General features: G+C 37.3%; 1 protein-coding gene across 2 annotated transcripts in view; it reads left to right on the forward strand.

Annotated features, from left to right (window-relative positions):
• The window catches only part of form3 (formin 3), a 33,389-nt gene that overhangs the window by 1,254 nt on the left and 5,129 nt on the right, over nt 1-27,006 (forward strand). The window contains exons 2-15 of one of the 2 annotated variants that reach the window (XM_046624323.2): nt 17,343-17,442; nt 17,754-17,869; nt 17,993-18,152; nt 18,346-18,379; nt 22,901-23,048; nt 23,133-23,312; nt 23,832-24,401; nt 24,900-24,961; nt 25,031-25,219; nt 25,306-25,477; nt 25,610-25,717; nt 26,021-26,091; nt 26,227-26,353; nt 26,425-26,677. In XM_046624323.2, coding sequence (XP_046480279.1) covers nt 17,376-17,442; nt 17,754-17,869; nt 17,993-18,152; nt 18,346-18,379; nt 22,901-23,048; nt 23,133-23,312; nt 23,832-24,401; nt 24,900-24,961; nt 25,031-25,219; nt 25,306-25,477; nt 25,610-25,717; nt 26,021-26,091; nt 26,227-26,353; nt 26,425-26,677 — 2,257 coding nt within the window. In that variant the 5' untranslated portion in view covers nt 17,343-17,375. The remainder of the gene's footprint in view (nt 1-17,342; nt 17,443-17,753; nt 17,870-17,992; nt 18,153-18,345; nt 18,380-22,900; nt 23,049-23,132; nt 23,313-23,831; nt 24,402-24,899; nt 24,962-25,030; nt 25,220-25,305; nt 25,478-25,609; nt 25,718-26,020; nt 26,092-26,226; nt 26,354-26,424; nt 26,678-27,006) is intronic. The other variant, XM_046624324.2, reaches the window with a different exon arrangement.

Genomic DNA, 27,006 nt, shown 5'->3' on the forward strand with positions numbered 1-27,006 from the left:
AACTATGCTTGACTTAAATCGACCGTTAAACTTCGTTCGATTTTCAATTCGAGTTCGAACAACGACCATCGTGAATATAGTATAGAGGTGCGGAAATGTTAATGAATTTCTTTTAATTTATGTGGAAGCGAATATTGAATTTCTTAATTACGGAATTCATTTTTTTCCCTTCAAACTTATGATACGTTTAATTACAAAACTGTGACTTGATCGATGTACGATTTGAAAAACCGGTTATAAATGCTAATTCAACGGTTCCTGATTCAGCTTTAAGTAGGCTTTGGTTTAAAAAAAAACGTGGATGAGATGCTTTAAAAAACGAAAACTTCAAGCCTAAATATATTACATTATGTACGATTATGGTATAACGGCTAAACAAGTTTTGTATGATGATGACCAACGTGAAACTGCAAAAGCAAAGATAAGAATGAACTATATGCATATTGGAATAAAAGTGAATGGGATACGTTGGCACTTGAGATGAGATGCAACGTCTGTATACTAAAGTTTTTGGTTTTTATTGTATCGCATTTTCTTTGCCTGCTGCAGCGGCTTGTCGAATATACATATACGAAAAGAAAATTCGTCTTCAAAGGAAAGCATTGATAAAGATTATTACGAAGCTACTGTATTTGCGACGTGATCTTGTAGGTATCGCGTTTCATTGATGAATGAAACCTTTCAAGTGCTTATTGATAACGGAATTCTTACGCTCTGCGTCGACGGAAGCCACGAGCCGACACGAATTTAAAATGCGTTCCGGTACACGTTCGTCAAATTGCGGACTGTTTGTCAAAACAACCCGTGACGGTCATATAAATTAAGAAGTCTGAAAATTACTGACGAACATTTTCACGCTGATCTTAAACACCGGCTAAAGGAGGAAAATATGCGAAACCGTAAATCACAGTTCGAATCACAGGTTGGAAAAGGAAAAAAAAGAACCGTTGAAAACATCTTCAGCAACGTTATTCCAGCTAATGAAAGTGAACGCGAATGAAACAACATTCTTATTATATGACAGCAATGAATCTTAGCAAATTCGAATAACACGAGCTAAAGCATCAATAATTTGAAAAAAACATTTTGCAACTAGAATGATCAAAGTGATTAAATGCTGGTGTTTCTTATACGATTATAATGTTTTGGGCTCATTTTATTCGCTGTCCTGATCCTCACAAATTGTTTGAAGAATATTCAAGAAATTTTATATGACGTTACAGTTATAACACGGAAATGTAATTTTTCCCGAATATGACTAGTACCGTAATTACAAAAATCTATTTTTATCCACTCGGAAGATAACTATTGATAAATTAAAAATTAATAAAACATGCTGTCGGGCAATTTTTGAAGGTCTCTATGTCGAGGAGAATAAGTTCAAGAACATTAGAATCGTATGAAAAATACCAGAGTTTAGTCATTATGATGGGTCCAATTGCAAAACCTTATTTGAAATTGTTGATATCTTCTAAGTTTGTTCTATTCAAATTTGCTCAGAATCATTTCTGTCGCATAGTAGGAACCCCGTTCCAATCGTATTTACTATCATTGGCGCAAATAACATTGCTATATATTTTTCAAGCGGTTATTTCTCTTTTGACAACTTTTCATTCAGACTGTGGGTCCTATTCATCATCATTGAATTCTCAAGCTACTCCAGTCACACTGGACCACATACCACATTATGCAGTCATTCGTATATGTATAGCGGACGACTTTTCCCCATAGATAATGAAATAAATGAGTTTAAAAAAACAAAAAAACAAATCTACGATTGTATGTATTTACTCGATAGTAGCCATAATTAAAAAGTTGATATCCGAGACAAAGTTAAGCGTAGAAAATTGCCAATTGGTGTTAATACTTTACAGCAATTTGACTGAATTATATTTTTTCGCCAGACCGATTCTGTCATTACGTAATACGAATCTATTGCAAATCGTTTCACAGAACGCTATACAACTCGAGGTTGTTGTGTTCGCGGTTGCCGATCGCTTATCAAACATGTGAGGAGATCCAGACTCCTTGTGAAATTTTTTTCTCCTCATCCCCATTACAGATTTTTTTTATAGGACTCTATGTAAAATTTGTCCGATTTATTTCAATGATTTTTCTCCAGTAGTGACTATCTCCGTACATTTCTTGCCAACCATTTCCTCGAAAATGTGTTGAGTTTTCGGTAAAATCTTCTTGAGAAATCTCACTACGATGTGCGTAAATTTGTCTACTTTTCTGTAATTAGAATTTTCCGTATTACTTCGAAGAATTTCTACTATTAATGAACTTATTATTTGAACCTTTATTTTGTTCGATTCTGCAAAATTCTTATTCCCGATCATAACCAGTGAGTATTTTCAAATTGAACTTAAATTCAAACGAAGAGAAATAAGATTTTCTTTAGGTAAGATGCTGCACGGAAATATTTGAAAGGAGAACCAGAATAATAATCCCAAGAAACCGAAAAGTTTGAGTTTGTTTCCGATGGATAAAAATCTGTAAATACTCAGATTATAGTTATATACAAATGTGCCTGGAATTTTTCTACAAAAGCGATCAGGATTATCGGGCTTCTTCAGGAAAGCATGTCTCGCGGCAAAAAATATGAGAGAAATAAAACTCCGCTGCATTTCAGAGATGCGAATAAACTACAGAGAAGCTGCCGCCGCGACGCGCCGCGGTTTCGTGATTGCTGTGGTTCGTGGTTTGCTGGCTTATACGTATTCCCTCGAAACATGTATTATAATGCAATGCATAGAAATGGAAAGAGAGAAAGAAGCAGCAGCCTTACAGCTCTGCGAGTGTGGCACAGGTATACGTATAACATACGTAACGACGGAATTATAAACTCGAATCGCGTAGGCGGTTCTGCAGCAGCATCGAGACTCGAGTCTGTGTCACGCATTGGCGCAAAGGCACATTATAAGACCGGATCAGTGGGTTGATCGCAAATGTGGGTGTATTTCTTTCGTTCCCTCTCAACGATTCGAGTTTTATCACATAAACTCGCGCGGCGTTGCGAAGCGAGCCGAACTCCGTGTTGGAGAAGAAAAAGAAGCAGAACATTACCCCGAAAAGTAATTAAAAATCACCGTCATCCGGATCGATTCGTTTCTCGATCGCTAATTAAAGAACACGATTGAAAAAGATTTTTCTTTTTAACTTTTAAACATTAATGGAATGAGGGAAAAGATCACGGACAGAGTGAAACCACACAACTCTTACATACATTTTCAGCGAAGTATCGTTTACTTCATTTATTTACTCGGTTTCCCTCGACGCATGACATGCAGTAAATCTCGGACGATATTCATAATCACTGATCAAAAATAGACATGTCGTTCTTTGATTCGATGAAATGATTTATTTTTATTAGCCTTTAAGAGACTTTAGCCTGACGCATAGAGAAATTCCTCGTTACTTCTGTTGTGCGTAAACTTGGAACAGTTTGAATCATCTTATGCAATATAGTTTCAATCAGTGGTGCAAAGAATTTCAGGATTCATAGAAACACCGCTGGATGATGATACGGTATTATAAAATTCATCGGTATTTTCTCGATCTAGAGAAAATATTCGGTACTCAAAACGAATGATGACAAATTTATTTACGTAAATTAAAACTGTACAGTTTCATTGAATCACATATTCGCGGTCTATAAAAAATAAAAATTATTGTTCACACTTTATGTTACAACCGATATAATTTAAAATTTTTAACAACGTGGCGATTTCAACGCTACAATTGTACATAAAACTGGACTCACTTTCGTTGGATTGTTCAGCAAGGTAGAAAATTTCGACTAATCTCCTAACAGCCGCAGAGCTTGGTGATAATATTTCAACACCTACGTGCTTACAATTTCCTGCAGGCGCGTCAAAATATGAACTAAAATGAATTGTATTTCAAAGTGGGCCGTACTTTCTTATACGGGGTGAAATAAATGTAAGTAAAATAATTTCTTTTCTCGGTGATCTACTTATACGCAGGAACGTAGGTCGATAATTTGCGGCACCGCGTGATATTTGCGCACGCCGCGAATTTCATTGCCGCATTTCTTAACGTCGCCAGACATCTCTTTCCGCGGCTCGTTTTTGCTCTCCGCACTAAATCGGAATCTTTATATTATACCCGCGTGCCGGAGACCATGCGTCGAACGTCACGTCAAACGTCCTTAGAAGTCTCTTTCTCCGTAGGTCCAAAGCCATTTAAGTACGTAACAAATTATTACTATTGGAATAATAGCCGTATCGCAAGGATTTTTGCCAAGGCATATACACGTAAGATATGATCCTAAATGGAAATGTATATACAGAGAGGCTGTAGCCTGTAGAAGGCCGGTAATATGTCGTTTAAAAATTCGATTGCGCTGTTCTCAGATCAGCGAGAAGGATAGTACGCACGAAACTATGTTACATACGCGTCCTTGACTCTAGTCTGCATTTGTGATCCAATTTCTCCGCATCACTGTGACGCGTCGCGTTTGTAATACGTATGTAAGCGATTCGGTAATTGGGTGTAATAAAACGCTTCGAAAAAGGCTACCTTCGTTCGAGTAATATGCCGCGCGGTGTAGTGAAAGTGTATAAAAATTCCCTCGCCAATTTTTGTTACCTAACTTGAATTCTGCCTCGTACTTTCTCTGACAAATGTCGATGTCGAATTTGAGTACATCGCTTCTGCATTCCACGCTTTACACAACGCGTACTGCAATATACATTAATAAATATACAGGTACGTACATATAATTCATTGGGGTTTGTATCGGCATTTTATCATCGCGTTTTAAGTGAAATCAGAACGCCGTTACAAACTTGAATTTTTCACATGTCGTTTCATTCTACGGATAAATTATTTGCCAGTATTTTTTTTATCCTTTTTCTTTTCCATTCAAAGATGAACCTGATTGCGATTAGATACCGTATGTTTAGAATGCATTTTTCCCATTGCAGTTTTGTCTGCATATCTTAATTGTAGACCAAAGTATACCCCGATATTAGGCAAGTAAACGTTTTTACTAATCCATATAAAGTCTTCATCATTTTTTCCAAAGTAACGAAGAGGTGCGTTTCAACAAATGAATTAACATTTTTAGGTGAAACTTTCAAGATTGTTCAAGCGGTGTCCTTTCGAGTATGTCTTGAGAACGTTTTTTCGTAAAGTTATCTACGTAACGTGTCGTAAAAAAAATTTGCCTCTTTTTACGTATTATTCAATGAAGAAAACGATAAGCAGACTGCGTCTTGTTTTAAGGACGTTCACGTGCTTATACAGTCCGTTCAAAAAATTAAAAAATACAGAAACGTGAGAAAATCAAAACGGTAGTGAGGTTTATCAACTTAAATCCTACAAGATGCGCACATGTTTGAAATCGGAGCTATTTTTAAGTATCGAACGCACGCAATCTATCAAATTTTAATGAATTACTTAATTTTACCATACTCGTGCCACGTGTATAGTCGTCTTACACCGGGTTACGTATTTACCTCACTTTAAATCACCAAGCTATGACAATTTTATAGAAACGAAATTGCACATAATTGAAAAAAAGTAAATTTCTCCAGTTAGTTTTGAATAAACAAATGAATCCGATAGTTCAAAATACTGATTACCAAGTGCAACGGAGATTTTATGCTCAAGTAAGTAGATCGTGACTTTCGTAAAATGTCGATAAACCTAATTGACAACGATTACGATTTTTCAATTTTTTCACAGTGTTTTATTCGAGTCCAGAATTTTTAAGAAACGTTTTAGTTTTGTTGGACGGTTGAAATAATTATAGCTTCAGATTTAAAATCATGAAAATATGGTATTTAAAAAACAAAACAAAAAATAAAAGAAAACGGGAGTTGTGGATAGAAGGCGACAGAAAAAATGACGCGACTCGTCTCTCAGTCCGTCCCGACTTACAGAACCAAGCCAGAGATAGAGTTTCTGTGAGAGTTTTTTTTCCCTCCCGAGATAATCGTCAGTGATTCATCTACTTAAAGAAACCTCCGAGGGGCTTGCGTGCTGTGCAGCAGGCACGCAGAAAGACCATTCAAATCAAAGTCTTACAGATTATACCGCGTTCTTGAGAAGGCCTCGATGGCTCGATACGTGCAGTGACAAAAGAGACGCAAGGGCGAAGGGTGTGTAGATGAGTTTTTTTCCTCCCGATTAGGTATGTAAATTTTCTTCATTCATAATCGGTTACGTTTTCTTGCTGCCGATATAATGCTTAGAGAGCTTAAAAAAATCGAGGAGTCACAACGAGAAAAAAAATTCTGATTGGGTACAATACGGACCTAGATTATTTATATTTTAATTTTTTGTTTTCTTTATTTATTTTTTTTTTTTTAATTTTTAATACAAATGTTCGTAATTTGCTTCATATCCGTCACTTCAGGTTCAGTTATATCTGCAGGTAATACATAAGTTATGCAGATAAATGAGAACTGATAATAATTGAAAAGGAAATGTGAAAAAAAATTGCAGTAGGACGCAAGCGATTGCGACACGGTACGTAAGACAAAACGAGGCCAAGAAACGTTTTAATTAATATTTCTATAATTTATTGCATTATTATTTACTAGTGGGGGGATATTATTTATAAATGGTAATCGCGCTTATACCTAGGTACTTGTGTGTTTTAAAAGTGTATACTTGCGCCTTGCGAGTATTTTTATTCCACGGTTATGCCGCGTTACGAATTTTTTCACACGGTAAAATATAGAGAAAATATTACAACGATTAATTCGAACGGCAATCGGAATTTATTATTTGCACTGAGAAAAATGTCAGTTTTTGTTGTTACTAGAAAATTTGTAGTCAATCGCGTGTATAAATGAAATGAAAAAATGTGGTAAAATTAAGTATTGTGATTATAATAGTCAATACTGGACCTCCTGCTTGTTACTAAATTAAATCTGTTTGTTCGATTGACTTAATTTTTCAGTCAAAGAAGGCCTCTACATCAATTTATCGTCGCACCAATTATCAATTTATCGCAATATTTTCAACTGGAAAATTAATATACGTGTGACCATAATTAAAAAGAATATATCAACAAGTGCTAGATTTTTTGGATACAGCGATAAAACTAATCCTCATTTTTTACCGAGAATTATGTTTCTCGATTATGGTGAAAAATTAGCGTAGCTAAGAACCTTGCAAGTCACCGCAACTGGAAATTTCACTCTGTGTAATCATGACGTGAATAATATAACGTAGAAACAACGGGGACAACTCGGCAAAGCGATCCCTCTGGTATTTCTTTTGTTATTAGGGAACTTACGTAGGCAGTGTAAATCCTGTTAATGAAAAATTCAGGTGGGCAGAATGGGCGGTAGAAATGACTTTCTTACCTGTTGCAGTCAGTCGCCAAGTTCTTCGACTGTATTGCGTGGTCGGAGAACAGCTTCGGCATAGAAAACTTTAATTTTATTAGCCACGCAATTCCCGTTGTAATAACCATTTATTATATTAACAAATTCATAATCAGTCTGAGTTTGGTGGTCAGGGCGTCCAGCTTTCTAGCAGGAGACAAATGAAAATGGACTATAGATTATATAAGATTGAGGAGTAGAAAAAACATCGTGATTTTAGTCAAAAGATTATAAATGGATTTGTTAAACAGTTTACTGTAACTGTCATATAAATTAGCTAATTTTTTTACAACTATATAATCGATGCATAAATATGCCATTGTGTCGTTTCATTGGTCGGAGATATCGATTTTTTTTTTTTTTTTTTTTTTCTTCAAAAAATAATCACAACTTGCCTGAATTTGGGAAAATATCATTAGCCAAAGTTGAGTAATTATAATACCGGTTCCCTTAAGTCGATTAATTGGAAACCTGCGATGGAATAACATGTCTACATTTGATATATGATGATATTATTTGTTCTTTAATTATATCTTTTATTTTCATGCCTGCAGGTAAAATCTTCGGATCGAGATATTTTGTTGCTTAATTGAGCCATTAGCGCGAATTTTGTATAATACAATCTTAAACTGCTCCAAGCGAAGAACAAACATCACTGATATGTTTAATTGCGAAATTATCGTCGTATTGGTATAAGAATTAAAAAAAGAAGGAAAAAAAAAGGGCATAACGATTAGAAAAAACTATAATACCGTGTAATTAATAATCGTTTTGCGTACACAGGCGCGTAGGAGTACAAAAGGCCGTAGGTTAATCCGTGTAAAGAAAGAAGTCCGTACGGCAGGCAGTGCGATGAATGATGAAAATGATATTAATTATAAAAGAGTCGGAGGTAGACTCGTGTGCTTGTGGTCAGCTAGTAAGTATTTCTTATATCTATATACGTCGTACGTTATATGCGGGCGATTGAAGCACGTGCTTAGACTATATAGTAACGGTTTTTTTTTCACCTTTTTTTTTTTTTTCTTTTCTTATTATTATTTCTTTCACCAATCTCCGGTTCCAGCCGATCATTTACCTATTCTTCATTGTACATACAAATTGTTATACAGTGGGTATTGTTAACGTCAATTAAATCTTGGGAGTCTTTTGTTTGCTGTGTTATTATTAAACGTTACGTTTCATTTTCAAAGAGCGTCAGGAGGCGAAACTGCTTCGTAATTTAATTAATCAATAAAAGACAATTGACAATATATACAGGGATATATGTGTATACATGTGTGGATTTTAATTGATTGAGAAAGAAAACAGCTGGGATAGAAGGTTCCGTTAATGTGTGCTGTATAGTTGTTCAACGAATCGTCTGAAGTACGTAATACGTAACCCGCTTATAAACGTCCGTATTACCGACCGAGGAGAATTATTCAAATTTTAAATAGCCGTTGAGACAAATGACGTTTCGGTATTTTAGACGAGAACTAAACGGTCCAAATGTTCCGGTAGCGTCTATTGCTATAACTATGTACGGACATATCTTTTTTTCTTGGTTCACAATACGTGCTGATGAACTCTTACGAATTTCCTCGCTTTAGCCAATGACTTCTGACAGCTGGTCGATAGCGTTGGCCAAGACTAAATTACCATTGACGTCACACCCAGAGGTAAGAAATTTCGAATTTCGTGTCCCCAAATCTTTTATTCGAAAATGGAGGAAGGAAAGAAAAAGGATTTCAAACATCTCGGAGTCAATTTATACGGCATTTATCGAACCATGATTTTCTAACGTTTGAAATTTGTTGCGAACAGGAAAAAGATAACGGACAATGTAATATTTCGACCGATTTCTCGTTGGTTGGATTTGATTTTACTGCAGGCTTCGCACTCAATGTAAAATACATGAGAAATTATAGAGCAATGATCAATATTATTTCAAAAATTCATTGATCCACGATGCATAAACTTATAGAGAACAAAAAAATAAAGAATAAAATTAAATTCAAAGGCTACGAAGAAAAATCTAACGTTTCGAAAGAGAACAGTGCAATGCTTACAAAATTTTCAATAACAATCCTACTGCGTAATATAAATAAATCCAAGCAAATTCGAATAACGCAGGCCGAAATATCAACAATTTGAGAAGAGGTTTTACCATTAGAATGGTCAAAATGTTTGAACTTTGGCGTTCTTTGTACGATTCTAATGTTTTGGACTTATTTTGTTAACCATAGAGATCTCTAGATATTACCTACGAAAAAATGTTACAAACAGTTACCTCCAGAGTGTATAAAAATAGATTTGTGGAAGTAAGATTGAATTATGTCAGATGTATAGATATAGGAATCTGGTCAGTGACCAAAATAAGCCCAAAAAGATTACAATCTGATGAAAAACCCTAGAGTCTAATAATTTCGAACGTTCTGGCTATAAAACCTTTCCTCAAATTGTTAATATCTTAGTCTGAGTTATTCAAACGTGCTTAGATTCACTTCTATCGAATATTAGATACGTTGTTTAATTCATATTCACTGTTATTGTTAGTCGAAGTTGCATCGTTGGAGATTTTGCAAATGATGTTTTTTTCCTTTTTCCTGCCTATTTATTAGGATCGTGGGTCCCATTCATCCTTAACCCTCCGCGAAAGAATAAAGAGGCACAGTTTTTTTTTTTTTACTGTAACGTTGTATGATTCACATGCGAGAGAGTGACTCGAACGAGCGTCGAGTGTATCGTGTATGGGTATAATAAGTATAGCGCAGAATACTGCAGTAGAGAGTATCTGATAACTACGGTTACCTTAAGCCAGGTCAACGATGCCCATACATGAGCAAGTGTACCTTGAAATTCTGAAAGGTAGCGATCCAGGACGTTGAATAAAGGTGCCAAATGTGGCGTTGCGTATGAGTAACCGACTCCGCGAGGTACGGGCTTCGATACGGGGAAATGTTTTTTCAAATCCATCCCATCCCATTCTCTCATCTTATCCTCTGATTACCCCCGAGAACAGGCGTAACGAAATATGCTTATCTTGGGCTAGCGTAGGTTTTCTTTTTCTTCATCTTAGCGGTAATTCAAATTACAGATTTATCGAAGGTTTCCTGCTGCTGGTGCGATTTTATCTCTATTTTATTTCCATTTCCTCTTGTGCTATTTCATATTTCGATGGTATTCCTAGTAGGTATTCTAGGCTAAGGCTGTGAACGTTAGAAAATCTTTCTCCTGGCTAGTAACCGTGAACTAATTACGTGTCTGCTATTAAGTAATTATACTCTCCTATCGCTTACAGCAACTACAACTCATGCCAGAGAAATTTGATGGTCAAAATCTAAAGCTGTTCGACTAATTAAACCTTTCGTTTGTGATCGGTAAAATAATTAAGTGGGTAGTAAAATAATGGTTTATTAATGCCTGTGTAAATATTTTATTCGAAATACCTAATTTACAATATTTCAGTGGTATGAAAGTCAAGTTTGTTGTAAATCCCCCCCTCCCGATAAATTCGTTCTTAAGAAAAAAAAAAAAAATAAATAAAAATTAGTCATCTTAGAAAGCGGTACTTTGATGATCGAAATGATGGTAAATTTTACCTTGGCAATCGAGGTTGCCGATATTTCGCAACGTAGCAAAATTCTATTGTTCTGTTTGTTAAGGTCCGAATATGCTTTGAGCGGTAAAGACACTAGGGGCGCGATCTGCAAATATGGACTTCGGGTGAATGACAGAGTTTAAAAAATCAATATCTTCCGTTTTTATACTTTGACACATTCAATACTCGTTGTGTCAAATTACCAATTTGAGAATTCCTGGTAAACAAATGAACTTTTGAACCCAATGGAACTGAAAATTTGCGTATAACTACTTGTGACGCTTATAACCCGATTACGTAAACTCGTATTTTTAAGGCGCAGGTCATAATATCTACCTGTGTGTGAATCATTGTAACGTATTTTAAAAAATTTCACCTATTTCCGGTGGACGCTCAACTCGAGGGACTGCAATCAGAAGGATAATTGATTATTTATAAACTGGCCATATTTGGACGTTCTTACGATCCAACTGATTAACTTCTTTTTTTTTTTATGGTACAAGACTTTGTCTATGAGTCACCTCGCGCCAAAAACTTGAAACACAAACCCTTGAGCGCAATGCTGATATAATAATACCTAGGTTACTTTTTCTCGTTGACATTGAGCATGATTGAAAACATATGAAGCGCAATTCGTGGAGCCTTTTTTTAATTTAACAATCGTCACCAAAAGACAAATTGGCAAAGCATGGGTTAATTTTCAGCCATACCGATTTCGAGTTGAGTTGAAAACGAAGGAGAAAGAAACGGTTTTTTAACAGGTTTCGGTTAGACTTCAGTGGCACAAGTTTCGAGGTAAGTTCGGCAACGAACTCGGAGTGAGCCCTGGTTTCTAAATAGGCCCATGAATATTGAAGAACGGAGAAACGAATGGCGAGTCGCGAGAGAGTGAGACAGGAAAGAAGATAAGCGAGGTCGACAAGGTACCAGATATGGTTGTCTCCAACCACACTGGCGCCATATATCTACTGCCTACGATTAGCTGTTAGTCCTCCAACATCAATGACCGTTGTTTGCTATAGCGGGTTTCCTTCGAAAAAGTCCGAGGGATTATCGTATTGTAACAAAGAAGAAATGGAAAAACAACGCAGGAATTCGCGAAGTTAGAAGGGATCTCGGAAGGCAAATTCGAGCAAAGACTTCTCAGAATCATTCGCATTACACAATATTTCATAATTGTCCATTTCTTTTATGCTCGTTTTAACGTTAATATATATCTACCATATTCGTTCGCAGTAAATTTTTACTCTTTTTATATTCTCTGATTAATTAAATAATTGCAACGTATCTTAAGTTATGAAAAGCCAAGAGAAATGTGGGTTTATGGTGCCTCAAGTTCCTACTGCGATTGTAGGTGGCGCTGATGAGCGTATAATTACAACGCACCTTACATGCTGAGGTTTCAGTTACTGGGCTTCTGTGGAAGATGAAACGGTATCGAAACTATCCTTGCCATCGTGGTATTCGTCGTGGAATAATACTGTACATGTAACAAGTGCTGAAAATGATGTCATCGCTGGAATAGAATTCCAAGCGTATCAACGACGGCCATGTTGATTTTGTGTCAACGTTTCAATTCACCTGTCGAACATTTCATAAGATATTTTCACGGAACTACAGACAGTCTGTATTAGCCGGCCTACGCTATTTATCTCCAAGATATTTGTATAATCTAAATAATTATTCAATGGTTCACACCGATGCTTGGAATTTCTTTCATTTTTCTCCGCTGCAAGATTATTTTTGTAATGTATTATGAGCAACGGTTGCAATACATGAATACGGCTTGTCATTTTTTATTTCAAGTGTATAAGTTCAAACTGCAAGTTGTTTTGTATAAAAGTATTTCTCGTAGCGCAATTAAACTCCAAATTTGTTGTTAAATTTTAAGGTTTAAAAAAAAAAAAAAATGTTTTTTTTTGATATTTACACGTGTCGCAGACGCAACGCTCTGACTACCGAGAGTGTTTGCTCAGTGAAAGGTACGACCTACTCGTCAGCAAAGGCTGTCTCGAATCGGAAGGACTGAAATACTCGTGTGACGAGAAAATTTGAATTGATCATTAGCCAGTGAGATTTTATCTCGCCCCTTTGAAAGAAGTGTTCACGATTGAACAAGACGAAGAAAAAGAAAAAATCAAAGGAAACAATTTATGAATCGATTACGCGTTACAGCATCGCGCATAATTTATAATTGTAATATGTTGAGCACCGATTTTGTTGCATATTTTTACTCTTACGACTTTTTCATACGTGATTCAAATCGCGTTAGAGTCTGTCCTTTCGGATATTCAAATTTTTTACCAGTCTCTTCGCACCGTGACAATGTGCTCACGGTTATTATCATAATCCAGACATGAATTCAACCTTTAGTCTATTGATGATCTCCCGCTGTGTGCAGGTGCCGCAAATAATTGTTATACAGAAAATTTTGTTTCGACAAATTGTTTTCCGCCTTTGACCAAAAGCCGTTTACAGTCTAGGAGCGAGCCGTTTGAATATAAGTGTTTATTTGAAAATGTCGTTAATAAAGAAGCGGGATTGGAATTAAAATTGATCACACCTTACGAAACCTGTTTATAATATATATGTACGTAAAAAAACAATCTCCAACATGAGTATGCAGCAGGCGAGTTTAACTTGTACGAGGAATTTTGTATTACAATAAAACCTCTTCAGCCGTTTAACTTCGTTAACGTTTTTCTGGCCTAATAGGTGTATAATATAATTAAGTTTAATATTATAAACCACGCTTATATAATGTGATCTTTAAACTCACATATAAACACTCTCTTTCTCTCTGTTGACACTTATGATTTGCAACCTTGTTACCATCTGCTTTTTCTACACAGTGAAATTATTATTTAAATGAGTATATACCCAGTTGGTATCATCATCTGTTAATCTGTCAGCGAGAATGCATAATTACAGTAACTAGTGGTACATTTTGTAAACAAATACATCGTCGTAATGAATTGGAGATTATATAATTTGCTTAATGACTGACCTGCACTTAGTAAAGACATGACTAACGCACCGTTTGAGTTTTTTTTTTCTTTTTTTCGAAATGTTAAACATTACGTATGCGTGCGAACATTTTTACGTTCAAATTACCACATCAAAATGTTGATCTTAGTCTTAACGTTTAAATTTATCCTAATGTATCGCCATACTATATACTTGGCAGAAATCTGTAAATATCGCGATACGATTTAAATGTCAATTCGTGAATTTCATCGAAAATTTCGATTGCTTCAGACCTTCAAAATTTTCCCCCGTTACTCACACTTTTACATTCGACTTCGGACCATTTGCAACCACATGCTAAAATCAACATATATTTCTCAACGTTTTGGCATCGGATCCGGTTTTGGTCCAACATAACGAGCTTTTTTTCGTTTTCTTTCCACCATAAGTCAAAAATACCATGAATGAGAAAAAACCCAACCGTCGATACAATTCGTTGGACATTGTAACGTATATATACAATATATATATATACATGTATATATATAATTATATATACACACACACACACGCATATATGTATTCTATTTTTAACCACTGACTCGTGCGAGCGGTAAGTGACGCAATCGTGTTCTCTTGAAAAGTAGCATTGCGCCGAGTATACTTACCATTTATGGTAATATCATACGTAACATTGAAACACTTACGTTAATAAGTGTCTTATGCTGCATGTAGTACCTACTCTACATCCTGCGGAATCCTGCGGTCATCCTGGAACCTGCATCATTATTCGGCGATACTTTTTATCTCAAGGCAGCTTAATTACAACGCGGCTCAGTTCGCAATTCGCCAATGCCTCGAGGTGGTTCTTTTCGTGGTTTTAATCTGTCTCCATTCCTTTTACAGGTTTCGAAAAAATCCCTCGATTATCCCCTACCAATTTTTACTTCGCCAAGTGTTCGAACTGTGTTTGAAAATATTCGGTTTAAACTTTTATAGTTAGATGTAACAAAAGTCCTGCAGGAATTCTGATTCGCACAAATAGTGACATCATAATTTATTGTCGCACCTGCAGGTTAAGATAGTTTTGCAGCTGCGGTATGAAGGAATCTCGTGTTTGATTGCAGACCTGCTGAACTTTAATTCGCAACGCAAAGATGTCAGACATGCGTGGCTCATGCCTTGTACTTCTTGTCTTTCTAGCGCTCTCCGTCTTTCTCTCCTTGAATCTCTAGCCACGGGGCACCGAGCTGTAACCTTGAGCTAAAATTCGCTAATCTTTAGTCTATATTAATTGTCGAACCGACATGCACAAAGCTAGTGTGTTTCGCACGTCGTCAATAATAAATAATTGTATATATACGTGTCAGTTGTTCTTATTATTCACTAATATTAACAGGATGCGCTTATTATTTTACGTCTCTCAGCAGTTAGCAACGAAATGATCGATTTGAGGCTTAGAAGATTTTGAATTTTATTTTTGCTATGAGGTTAAATTCCGTAACCGCGATTGCAAGGTTTGTTTCCAGTGTTTCATAAAAATTTGTTCATCATTCAAAGTTTGTTTAGGTTCACAATGTGAATAAATTGTACGAAAATAAGGAAAAAATGGTGTCCGAAACCGGGATTCAATAACATTTTTTCACCCACTGTTGCGATTTTCGGTCCACTTTTTGCAACGAGAATAGTACAATTTTCGATGTTCTGTATTCTGGGATTTGATCCTCCTTTAAGTAACGTGCAAAAAATTCGTTTCTGCGAAAAAAACATGTTTGTGATGTTAATGGCATCGGCTGTGTTAATTTATTTTCGTATTTCTCTTCAAGATCTGATTTTGACCTGCCGATGCCCGCCGTGCTTAGCTCACTGGCACAATGTGGGCGACCGTGAGTAGAATTATGCTGAAGAGATCTTGAGTCAGAATTCTAATAACCTGAGCTCTGCGCCATATTCTGCGCTTTGTAAAGCTTAGACACAGAATAAAATATCAACCGATCAAAAATGATTGAAAAACGAATTTTACAAGATCAGTTAATTTCAGCCAATCCATTTGTTCGTCACAAGTTTTTATTCACTAAATTGGTAGTAAAACCAGAAGATAAAATATCATTTCTTCCAGTAATATAAACATCTTATCGCAGGTACATGCGATGTATTTTTTCAACATTCACACGAAGCTGAAAGCGCTTTAGTACAGTAAAAAGAGGCAAGTGTTCAGTTATTGAATGACGGCAACAGTGAGTTAATGTTAAACGCACGTTACATATTCTCGGATTGCACTTTTGACGTCGAGCTAATTAATTGGTTTTATTTGCAACGACATTTGTCGAGCACGTTCGTCATTGCACTTGACAGTTTATCCGTAGCAAATAATTGCCGTGCTCATGCTCATGTTCCTGCTCTTGTCATACGTTACGGCTTGAGTGAAGCGGATGAGTAGGAATTTACCTCGGTGAAATGTAAATTAAACGATAACCGTACGGTGAATAAATTTTATCCGCAGGTATATAGCATATTTTATTATACCTGTTTATTTATTTGCATAGATTCTGCAAAGCTCAAATGAATATTATAAGCCGCTCCATTTCTTAGTGTGATGCCGGAAAAATATGAGACGGTATTATCGTTCCCGTGTAGAATCTTGAAAACGATCCCCGAAGATCTCCTTCTTTTGCAAACCAGTTTAGCCAAAAAGTTGACCACTCGTGAATATAAATAGCATTTTCATACGACGAACGTTAAAAGCCACAAAAATGCCTCTTCGTGATGCGAGGCTGTGGCTTAGGGTACAGCAATAATCATTGTAAGGAATCCAAAGCTTCGTCACACGGAGTTCTTGGAATTGAAACAATTGATTTTTCTCTTCAAGAATTTTCGTGAATAGTTTAAGATTGAAAAAATAATTCATTTGCTTTTCGTCAAGCTCCCATTTTTTTCCCACCACATTTAGTTTTCTGGGAATATGGAGTTGGATATCGATTTGAAATTTTCACGAGTTCTTCTCTCGTGGAAAATTTTTGTTTCAGAGGTGAATAGTAACAAATGGTAAGAGACGTACTAAAAATCCAATAATTCCATCGTAGCTTCATCGTTTCTCGATCAATAGAAATTTGGCCATCATGACCGAGATGAGGTTTCGTATTCTTCGTTATATAGACTTAACGTTGGTAAAATATATTACAGCTGTTTATGGAAATGTCGACTTACACATCATTTTAATATTCTTCACATGTCCAAGAACAAGACAGTACAAAAATCACGTAACCGAATATGTTTGCATTGCTGCTTCCATTTTTAAATCAAAATTGACTATTGGTAGAGTATAATTTTTGGTACTTTACATAGCCTCGTTCGATCATATGATATTTACTCTTGATTTGCCTCCGACAAATGTCTGATCTTTTCTAATTTGCTTGCGTTTACAGGTGTGAGGAGGCATCCCTGAATCGGCGGTAAAGATGGATTCACACGTCGGTCTTGACTACATAGTCGAAAATCCTGATTACTGCAGTAAACTTGCCTCGGGTAAGTCAAGGATCAAACATTACGCGTATACGAATTAAAAATATTCACGTCTCGGTATTGCTAAACGAGCTAAGATAAGCCAAACACTCTTATCGCGAAAAGTTCAACAAACTCGGCATTAGAATCGGTAGCAACAAGTCGTAAACACTCCGGTAAACAAAATCGGGTTCGTACTACCAAAAGAGAATTCTTGCGCTTCGGGTTTCACATGAGTTGAGCGTCCGCTCAGGCCTAAAGAGACGGTCTCATTAATCAGCGCGTAAATATTAAGAATACGCTTTACATGTGTAATATATTTATCATTCACGTAGCATTGAACACGGCGAATACTTCGGTAAAGAAGCAAGTTGTGGAATTGCTGTCTGCCCTTTGCGTTTACAGTCAAGATGGACGACAGAGAACGATCGACACTCTCCATACTTACCAGGTAAATTGCTTTTCCTTTTCATCCAAATTTCTCAGCATCGATTGGCGTAATGTGATTTATTTATTTTTTTATTCTGATTAGCATTGGTTACGTTTTTTTATTTTTATACCATTGATTAAACAGGAACTGAAGAGAGAACGGTATCGGTTCCGTGTTGTTGTGGACGAGCTGCAGAATGCCACAGGTGGCGATTATCGAACAGCACTACTTGCCTTCATCAACTGCTTGATCATCTCCACTCCGATACTCAAAGATCGCGTGCGAATACGAAATGAGTTTATCGGTAATCGATAATTATAACCTTCATTTTTTTCAGTAATGTGCAGGCGCTTGGAAAAAAATCCTTTTCCGAAATGTCCTCAGATTTGTGTTTCGAGTATTTCATCCACGTTTCTAATCGATGAAATTTCGATACATTACATTACTCTTATCTCTTTGGCAAACACGTTTTTAATATAAATATGTAATTGTTGAAGGTCTCAAGCTACTGCCGATACTCAACGAATTGCGGTAAGTTTTTATTACTTCTTCGAAAGTTTTTTTTTTTTTTTTTCTTAGTACTTAGAGGAAAAAAATTGGAAAAATTTCCAACGCAAGAAATAATCTTGATAACCAGGCGATATTGTTTCGCATATACTTATACACGTGGTGTAATGTGCAGGCAATTTTCTTCTCTATTATAAACACAACTGGAATCGCGTTATTATTATTATATTCAGCGGAACAGAATCGCTTGTATCGTGTTACCGGTATTGTATTACAACTTACAAATTGCATCATTCATTTCTTCTTAATCAGTTAAATACAATGCTCGGTATAACTTTAAGCCGCTCGTGAAACGGTAGTAACCCTTTTTTTTTAATTTTATTTAGTCACATACTCGTGTCACATGAAATAATCACACAATCAACCAACGATGCTGCTATTTTACACCAAAGTAATCAGGGATTGAATTTTTCACGTAGCGCTTGATCATAATCTTAAATTGAATAAAAATTAGCAAAAAAACAAATAATTATCCGAAACCTTAGCAGCAATAATTTTTCGATTTTACACGAATGATAGGAATTTTCTCCTTATTACACATACATCGATATATCCAATCTCGTAGTAATAAGTTTAAAAATTAGCTGCAGTGTTTGAAATTATGAATGTACAGTAATGTTCATTAGCAAGACATAATTTGTATGGAATCGAGCTTGTGTTTTTTTTCGGACCGAAAACAAGTTAGCCGGAAGCCCAAGGCATTAATGAACATTACTCTACGCGTCGATTTGAGAATCAAGCAACCAATACGGTGCAGTTACCGAAATTTTATTAATTCTATGAAGCGATGCGGTCTTAGGGCTAATAAGACAAATCTCCCAAGATATATGTATAGGTATAACTGACATAATTGCTTATACTAATGTTATCGCCGAGTTGAAGAACCTGGAGAAATATTTCATTGCGCACTACTTCCTGCCATCTATATTCTGACAAGCCAATTAGTATATATACGGGCTATTAATATTAATACTTGAACGTAATCAAATCATACGTCACGATACGTGTATGGTATTCAAACATTCCTTGCTTTCAATCACTCCGCGTTACTGCGCTTACGGAGTGACATGTTTACAAATGGAGAGAGGGATTAAGAGCGCAGATTTTACGTTGTGTACGAGTGTTCAATTTACACGGAGCCGCGTTTCAGGCTAATTAGAGTATTAGACTCGCAGGCCGCAATAGCTGACCATAAGTTTAGGTCAATGTTTAAAATCACATTAATCTGTCTGAAAGCCGGTGTTCCTCGAAAAACTCGCATATTTAGGACACGTGAAAACTGTGCATAGATTACCTCTTCTTAGAAACTTCTTGGGCGTTTAAAAACTCGCGTCACTAATTTGTTAGCATAATTATACCGTAAAACAGTTTAGTTGGAAATATTTCGATGGATGAAAAATTCTCAAAAAAGCCTAAAATATTGTATCGATGTTATTTTGTTCAATTAAAAAGAAAAAATGATCAATCGTGGTATAGCAAATCGTTAGAAAAAAGTATTTAAAAAAAAAAACAGCCCTACTGTGTTGAAATAATAATAAAATTTGTTCTGCGATTCATAATTTATTAATGAAAGCGTTAAGAACTAATAACGGATGTGAATAACTTTTGCGCAGGAATGCAATGCGAAATCACACCCGGCAAGGTTTGTGCAAAAATGTGGATGTGACGAGAATGTTGAAAATTTTCGTAATCACTTGATCCAACAATTATCTTCAATTTGAATAAACATATGTAGCAAAAAAGTCAAATTTTTTATGATATAAGGAAAAACCTAATAATGAGACCAAATAGAAAACTTCGCGCTTGATTTTCAACTTACAAACGATTGGATTTCTGAAAGATACTAGTTTGGTCTTCGTTTTGAAATTCGGAGTTTGATAAATGCTCCGTAACTGCCAAACTCACTACACTCAAAATGGCGTCCTTCCAAACTTTTGACGCGATAACTTGATGGAAACCATAAATTTGATTTTTAAGAATTTTCATACAAATTGTATTTTGATATGGAGTATTTGCAGGAACTAACAATAAGATAATGTCCTAGCTGGAAATTGTAAGTTATAAATTAAAGACGTGGTAGCATTGGATGAATTAAGAATTTCAGCACGTCTTTAAATTGCAACCCACAGAATCTAGTTATAGTTCGGATTTAGAATCGTTTTAAATCCTGTGAAAACTACGTAGCAAAATAAAATGTGTACCAAATATCATAAAAGTAGCATGAACAGTCTCAAAGTTATCGTGCGAAAAGTGTTGAAAAACTTCGTTTCGAGTAAAACGAGTACCTACAATTAAACAATTACGGACCGTTTTCCAAATTTCAAGCTCAAAATGGAGATAAAAATAGCATCTCTCAGCCGTATAATCGATGCTTATTTGCAAAATTTTCGGCTTCAACATCAGCTATTCAAAGGTGACTCAAAAATCGAGGGTTGAAGGGCCTCGTCATTCCCGTTAAGGAACGAACAGGTATCCAGGGAACCGCGGGTTCTCCGAAGTGATAGAAAAAATCGAATTCCTTCCGTACAACGCAATGAAATCGTCTTGCGACGGCGTACTAAAAATGAGATAGGATAAAATAGAATAGATAAAAGGAAGGAAAAGGAGCAAAAAGCGGCGTGAGCGGACCGTTTGGGCCGCAGTGTACGAGAAATAGAACCAAATCCACTCCACATTCTTAGTAACGTCGATTCCTTTAGTAAGTGTGTCCCGAATTAACTTACCGCCTAGGCCTCGTCCTCGGTTAGATACGCATGCCCGCGCGTTCTCTCCGTTCCTATACCCAATGCAACTCGGGCCGCAACTGCACAAGAGCATTATAGCCGCGTCTGCATCTGCATCGGCAGCATCACGTCGCATTGCTGGAAGACTCGCGAGAACCGCGAACTACTCGCGATGCTACGATTCCCATCCGGACAGTCATCTCTAATCTTCCAACGACTTGATACGTTCGGCCGAGACTCGCAGTTTGTTTGCTTCGCCGCAGGAGCACCGGTCTGCGTTTTCTGGGTTTACACCCCGGTACACCGATGGTACATATAACCGTTACCCGTTTTTTTCCATTTCATGCGTAACAGTTGCGGATAATTGGCAAATTTCACATTCACAATTCGCTTGCTTTGTATTTCGATTATACGGACAGCAGTTGCAAGCCGTCCTAGGAAACTCTTGTAATCTCACCTACCGAAGTTTCGATTGATCCGTAAGCTGGATCGAAAACTCAAACTATCGCTAACATTGGGCTCTGATAATAAGTTCTTGAGGGATGAATGAATTTATCTTGCTAAGTCGATAACTCGAGGCTTCGTATATTCGCACTCATTGATATTAGTTTTTACTTGTAGTGAATCGGTATTGGTGACAACTTGAGTTTTCGATCGGTACTTCGGGTGATTTGTTTCTTAAATGAGATATTGCGGTACGGTTTGGAATGTTTCGTAGCTTGGAAGAGTCGTTTTCAGACGCGTGTTCATACACCCGTTTCTTACTTGTCACTCTACTTCTTTTCCCAGATTTAACCGTCTTGAAAGTACATTTGTGAAGCACAGACTTACGGTTTTGACATGTGTGGCTTATTGTCGAGTCTAACGTGACACTTATCCACTAGACTGATTTTGCATATATTCCTAATTTGTTGTTCGTGATTTCTAAATGCCTTCACTGACAATGCAATGTGGAAATATATTACACAAGGTGCGAAGGTGAAAAGGAAGATTACAACATCAACCAGAACCCATGCAAATATACTTATTTATCCATAAAACTCAAGGCATTGAGCACCTCGAATCCATTGCGCGGGAACGTTCAATACTCTAGAAAGGTAGCCCAGATCTAGCGTGAGCTTTAATACTTTATTCACTCTTGATATAGACTTTGATAATTAGCCGTATTAATGTTACACTTCTATTCCGCGTGCAATGAAAATTTTCCCAAATTGGATTGAGCTGAGATCTAAACCGCCAGACACCCGATGGCTTTTTGCCAGCTGACTAGATTCGAGTCTATGGGATGAGTAAGGCGTCTATAGAAACCTCGGAACTCGCGCGTACGCAAGAATAAACACCTCGGTTCCTTTGAAGGTGGAAAAGAAATCATGAATTGGCTTCGGTTAATTTAGATTTAGAACCCGATTTTTCACCATTCTCTCTGTTATTATAAACGATTTAATTTCTCACTTAGTTTCTTTGTTACGACTTCAGTATTCATGATCGAAAGTCGGATTGATGCGTTAACACAATTTACGACACGCGCGTAACGTGTCGTCTTTACGAATCAAGTAACAGGACACTTTTGACTTATGCAATTGGTGTTAAGGAAGATAATTGAGTGTCACGATTATACGTATGGAGCATACTATTTTTGTCTCGTTTGGTTTAAACATTTGAATCGTGCAGAAGGATAAGTGCGCGTCCTTGACGATTAGCAAAGCAACTCTTTAACGGATTTCCTCGCCGAGTTACCCCGCTCTGTATAACAATATTTTAGAAAAGAATCCAGTCGCGTGCCGGATCTCCAAGTCCAGCTGGATGTCTTTGACGAACAACGAGAGAGTGACGAGGAACAATCTCTTCAGGGTCCGTCGGGCATTGACTTGTCCTCTCATTTGGATATCTTCTACGCTATACTGAAGCAGGTACTGTGTTCAGATTCTGGCACCGACATTCCGATCTAACTGGACTGCGGATTGCACCGTGATTTCAATATTTCGTACGTACAGATTGCAGACACTCCACAAGAAATACCATTTCTTAGTATCCTGCAGCACTTGCTCCGTATAGACCCTAAGGAACCCGCCAGTGACTTAGCCTGGGACACTGCGGAAACTCTGGTACACAGAGCGACTCTTTTGGAGAACAGAGAAGACGCGACGAAACTTCTTCGATCACCTAGTCTGCAGGTGCGTTGTTACGTAAAAGATGAATTGTTCCGTACCGTTATCTTCGCAAGGCTACACATACTCTTGCCTTATTACACTACATAATTTCGGGGAATATGAAGTAAAAATACGACTCGGTATGTTGACCTGCTTTCGACAATCTATCATTTCACTGGCATGTTGTTCATTCATCGAACCTTCACACCACGTTCTTGTTCCTTGGGGATTAAGTCCGACGAAGCACCGCACGCGCGACTATATTCCGTACCATTCTGTTCTATCACATGGTTGTCACTCGGCTGTCAATCACTATTCAGTCCCATTACTCATTCGTTGATTTCACAATCGTTGGGCCACTTTCATGCATTACAAGTTGGTCAGAGTCGCAGAGCTATAGGCGAGGCAGTCGGTGTCTCCGAACGCACGTGTTTCGCATTCGCTCGATCGAAGAATGACAGGAGAAAAATCGACGGCTACGCCGTCCGGGCTTTCCAATCCGTCTGAAACCGCGACCGATTTTTATAATTACCGCTGTATTAGCAGACAAATTTATGCTGCTGGGGTCGCGGTGGTGACCAGACATGCAACTCGTCACGGAAGACCTCGGTGCCTCCACTTCCGCCGCTTCCGCCGCCTCCGCCGCCTCTACCGATTCCAGGTGGGCCTAGTGTCGTCATGGACGTGGTACCGCCGCCGCCATTGCCACCCCTTTTACTGGCGGAAAACAGCAGCGGCTGTAATTCAGGGCTGCATCGACCGCCGCCAGTTCCACCGCCGCTCCAGGTTCCCCAGGTGGCAAGGTCCAGAACCCCAGAGCCGCCAAACTACAATGCCAAGCTTTTGCCTCAGCAGGAAATACCGACACCGAAGACCAAGATGAAAACCATCAACTGGAACAAGATCCCTAACGACAAGGTCATCGGGAAGAGGAACATATGGTCACTCGTCGCTAACAACCATCAGAATTCACCGATGACTGACCTTGACTGGGCTGAGATGGAGGGCCTGTTTTGTCAGCAGATGCCACCCATGGTCGCTCCCGCTACTCTCTCTACGACTTTCGCCGCGTATGGCGTCGACACTGAGAAAAGACGGAGAGAACCTTCTGAGGTAATTATATCAGTTGGTTGGATGCTTATGGATATTCTCTTTCATTATGATAATACACAACTTACGTTTTCGAGTCATACTCCGGAGTTTCGTCAATTGAGTCTGGCTGTTGATCAGTATCTATCGTACACACGTTTGGAAGTAAAGCTTACGACGGGTGGCTTTGACCTCTGGGTCACCGATTTTGTTCACCCTTTGACAGCTGGTAGCATACGTTGAGAAGAATGGTTAACTGTGCAAATGAGATGGAACAATTTTCAAATGCTATGTATACTTTCCTTCTTTCGGAAGCATACTGTTTACGAATGAAATCAGAGACCCGAACACTTTGCTGTTCTCTTGTTGAGCATCAATTAGTATATTCGATTTGCTGCTTCGAATTGTGAAAAATTGTGTCATGAACGCTTAAAATGCATTTACTGAATCTTTGAAGTAATAATTGACGAAAAACATTCAGCGATGTAAGTAATTCACTGTATCTATTCGTGACTTTGACAGATCACGTTGTTGGACGGAAAGAGGAGCCTGAACGTGAACATATTTCTAAAGCAGTTTCGGAGGTAAGTCTGGATTGTGGATCAGTCATAAAGTAAAGAAACTCTACTCACAGTCACAATTACATTTATTAGCTCCAATGAGGATATAATACAGTTAATAAGAGAAGGTGGCCATGACGACATTGGCGCAGAAAAACTGCGTGGCTTGTTGAAGATATTGCCTGAAGTTGATGAGTTGGAAATGTTGAAATGCTTTGACGGTGATCGATCGAAGCTTGGAAATGCAGAGAAATTTTTTCTCCAACTTATCCAAGTGCCAAAGTACGCGATATTTATTATCCAAGTATCATATCACGTCCCGAGATGTTAGTGGGAGCACTTCTCTGACTGTTTACTTTAACTTGCAGCTATAAACTTCGTATAGAATGCATGCTGTTGAAAGAGGAGTTCGCTGCAAATATGAGCTACCTTGAACCAAGTATAAACTCCATGATCCTCGCTGGTGAGGATCTCATGACGAATAAACCGCTACAGGAAGTTTTGTACATGGTTCTTGTCGCAGGAAATTTTCTCAACTCTGTAAGAGTTCGATACAATTTTAATTCCAACAATACCGCCAAAAGATGGAATCAAATTGCCGAACGCTATTGAATTCATCTAAATGTCTGAAAAAGACCAGTCAGATACTTAATTAAATTTTTTTATTAACAGGGTGGTTACGCTGGAAATGCTGCAGGTGTAAAATTATCATCGCTTCAAAAGTTGACGGAAATACGTGCAAATAAGCCCGGCATGAATCTGATCCACTATGTGGCATTGGTGAGTAAAATATTGTATCAGCTGTGCATGACGATCTTGTCTTGTCATGAGATTCTTATTATACTAATGACCAGAACGATAACAGACGACAGATCACTTGAAATTAGTCCAGTTGAAAGCATTTTGACATTAGATACATTTGTTTGCGTAATGAGCCATGAGGTGATTTGACGCATTTGATGCAAGTTCAAATTTGGTACAGCATGTTCATGGAAGACTGTGATCGTATCGTATTTAGAAAACCTAATTCACATCATGATTCTAGAAATATTGTAGGATGTTAAGACAGTTTTTTTTCGACAGCAAGTGGAGAAGAAGAGAAAAGACTTGTTGTGTTTCACAAACGACATGAAGGCTTTGGAAGCTGCCACAAGGTAATGAAGAGCAATTTTATTTGATAAAATTTAAGTGGGAGATACCGATGATAAGTGTACATTTGTACAAAAATGTTTTTACAATAATCGTATCTACGAATAATGACCATAAAAATATTTTATTGTTTTTTATAGGACTACTGTAGAACAACTGAGTAACGAATTCAACTCTTTGGACACAAAAATAAAGAATATTAAAAACCAAATCAATATTCCGAGTACTGATCATGACATTCAGGAACAAATGGCACCGTTTCTCAAGGTTAGCAACAAAATAGCGTTGCAGCAAACGACTTTTAAAATATTTTTTCAATAACTGGAAATCCATTCTAGATTGCTGAACGAGAAATGGCAGCATTAAAAAGAGATATGGAAGAACTTGAAGGGGTACGTAGAACTCTGGCTGAGTTTTTCTGCGAAGATATAAACTCCTTCAAGCTAGAGGAATGTTTCCGGGTATTTCAACAGTTCTGTCAGCGATTTAAACAAGCGATCGCTGAGAATGAACGTCGCCGAATGCAAGAGGAACAAGCAAAAACCCGGCGAAGACAGAGGGAACAACAATTAACAGCGAAGAAACGTTTACGTGAGATATTTTTACCAGCATTGTTGCAGTCTACGCTATTTAATAACAATTACACAATGATAAAAATTATTGTGCAGTTTCAATCCTTGATTAGTAAACAAATGTCAAAATACCAATAGTTGGTTCATTTGACTGGCAACAGTTTCGACAATATTATTGTGTAATAATAGAATCGCTTCGTGTTCAAAAAATCCAAAATGTTATTTCATCCGAGTCTGTAAGTTTAGTTTGGAGAAATGCAAAAACAGTGATATTATTTGGCATTTTTCTTGTACAGTTGAGCACTTGACCGAATTTTTGTTTAAAAAATATCAGTATAAATCAGTGTG

This window comes from Neodiprion pinetum, chromosome 4 (assembly GCF_021155775.2).
Source record: "Neodiprion pinetum isolate iyNeoPine1 chromosome 4, iyNeoPine1.2, whole genome shotgun sequence".
NCBI classification, from domain to species: Eukaryota; Metazoa; Arthropoda; class Insecta; order Hymenoptera; family Diprionidae; genus Neodiprion; species Neodiprion pinetum.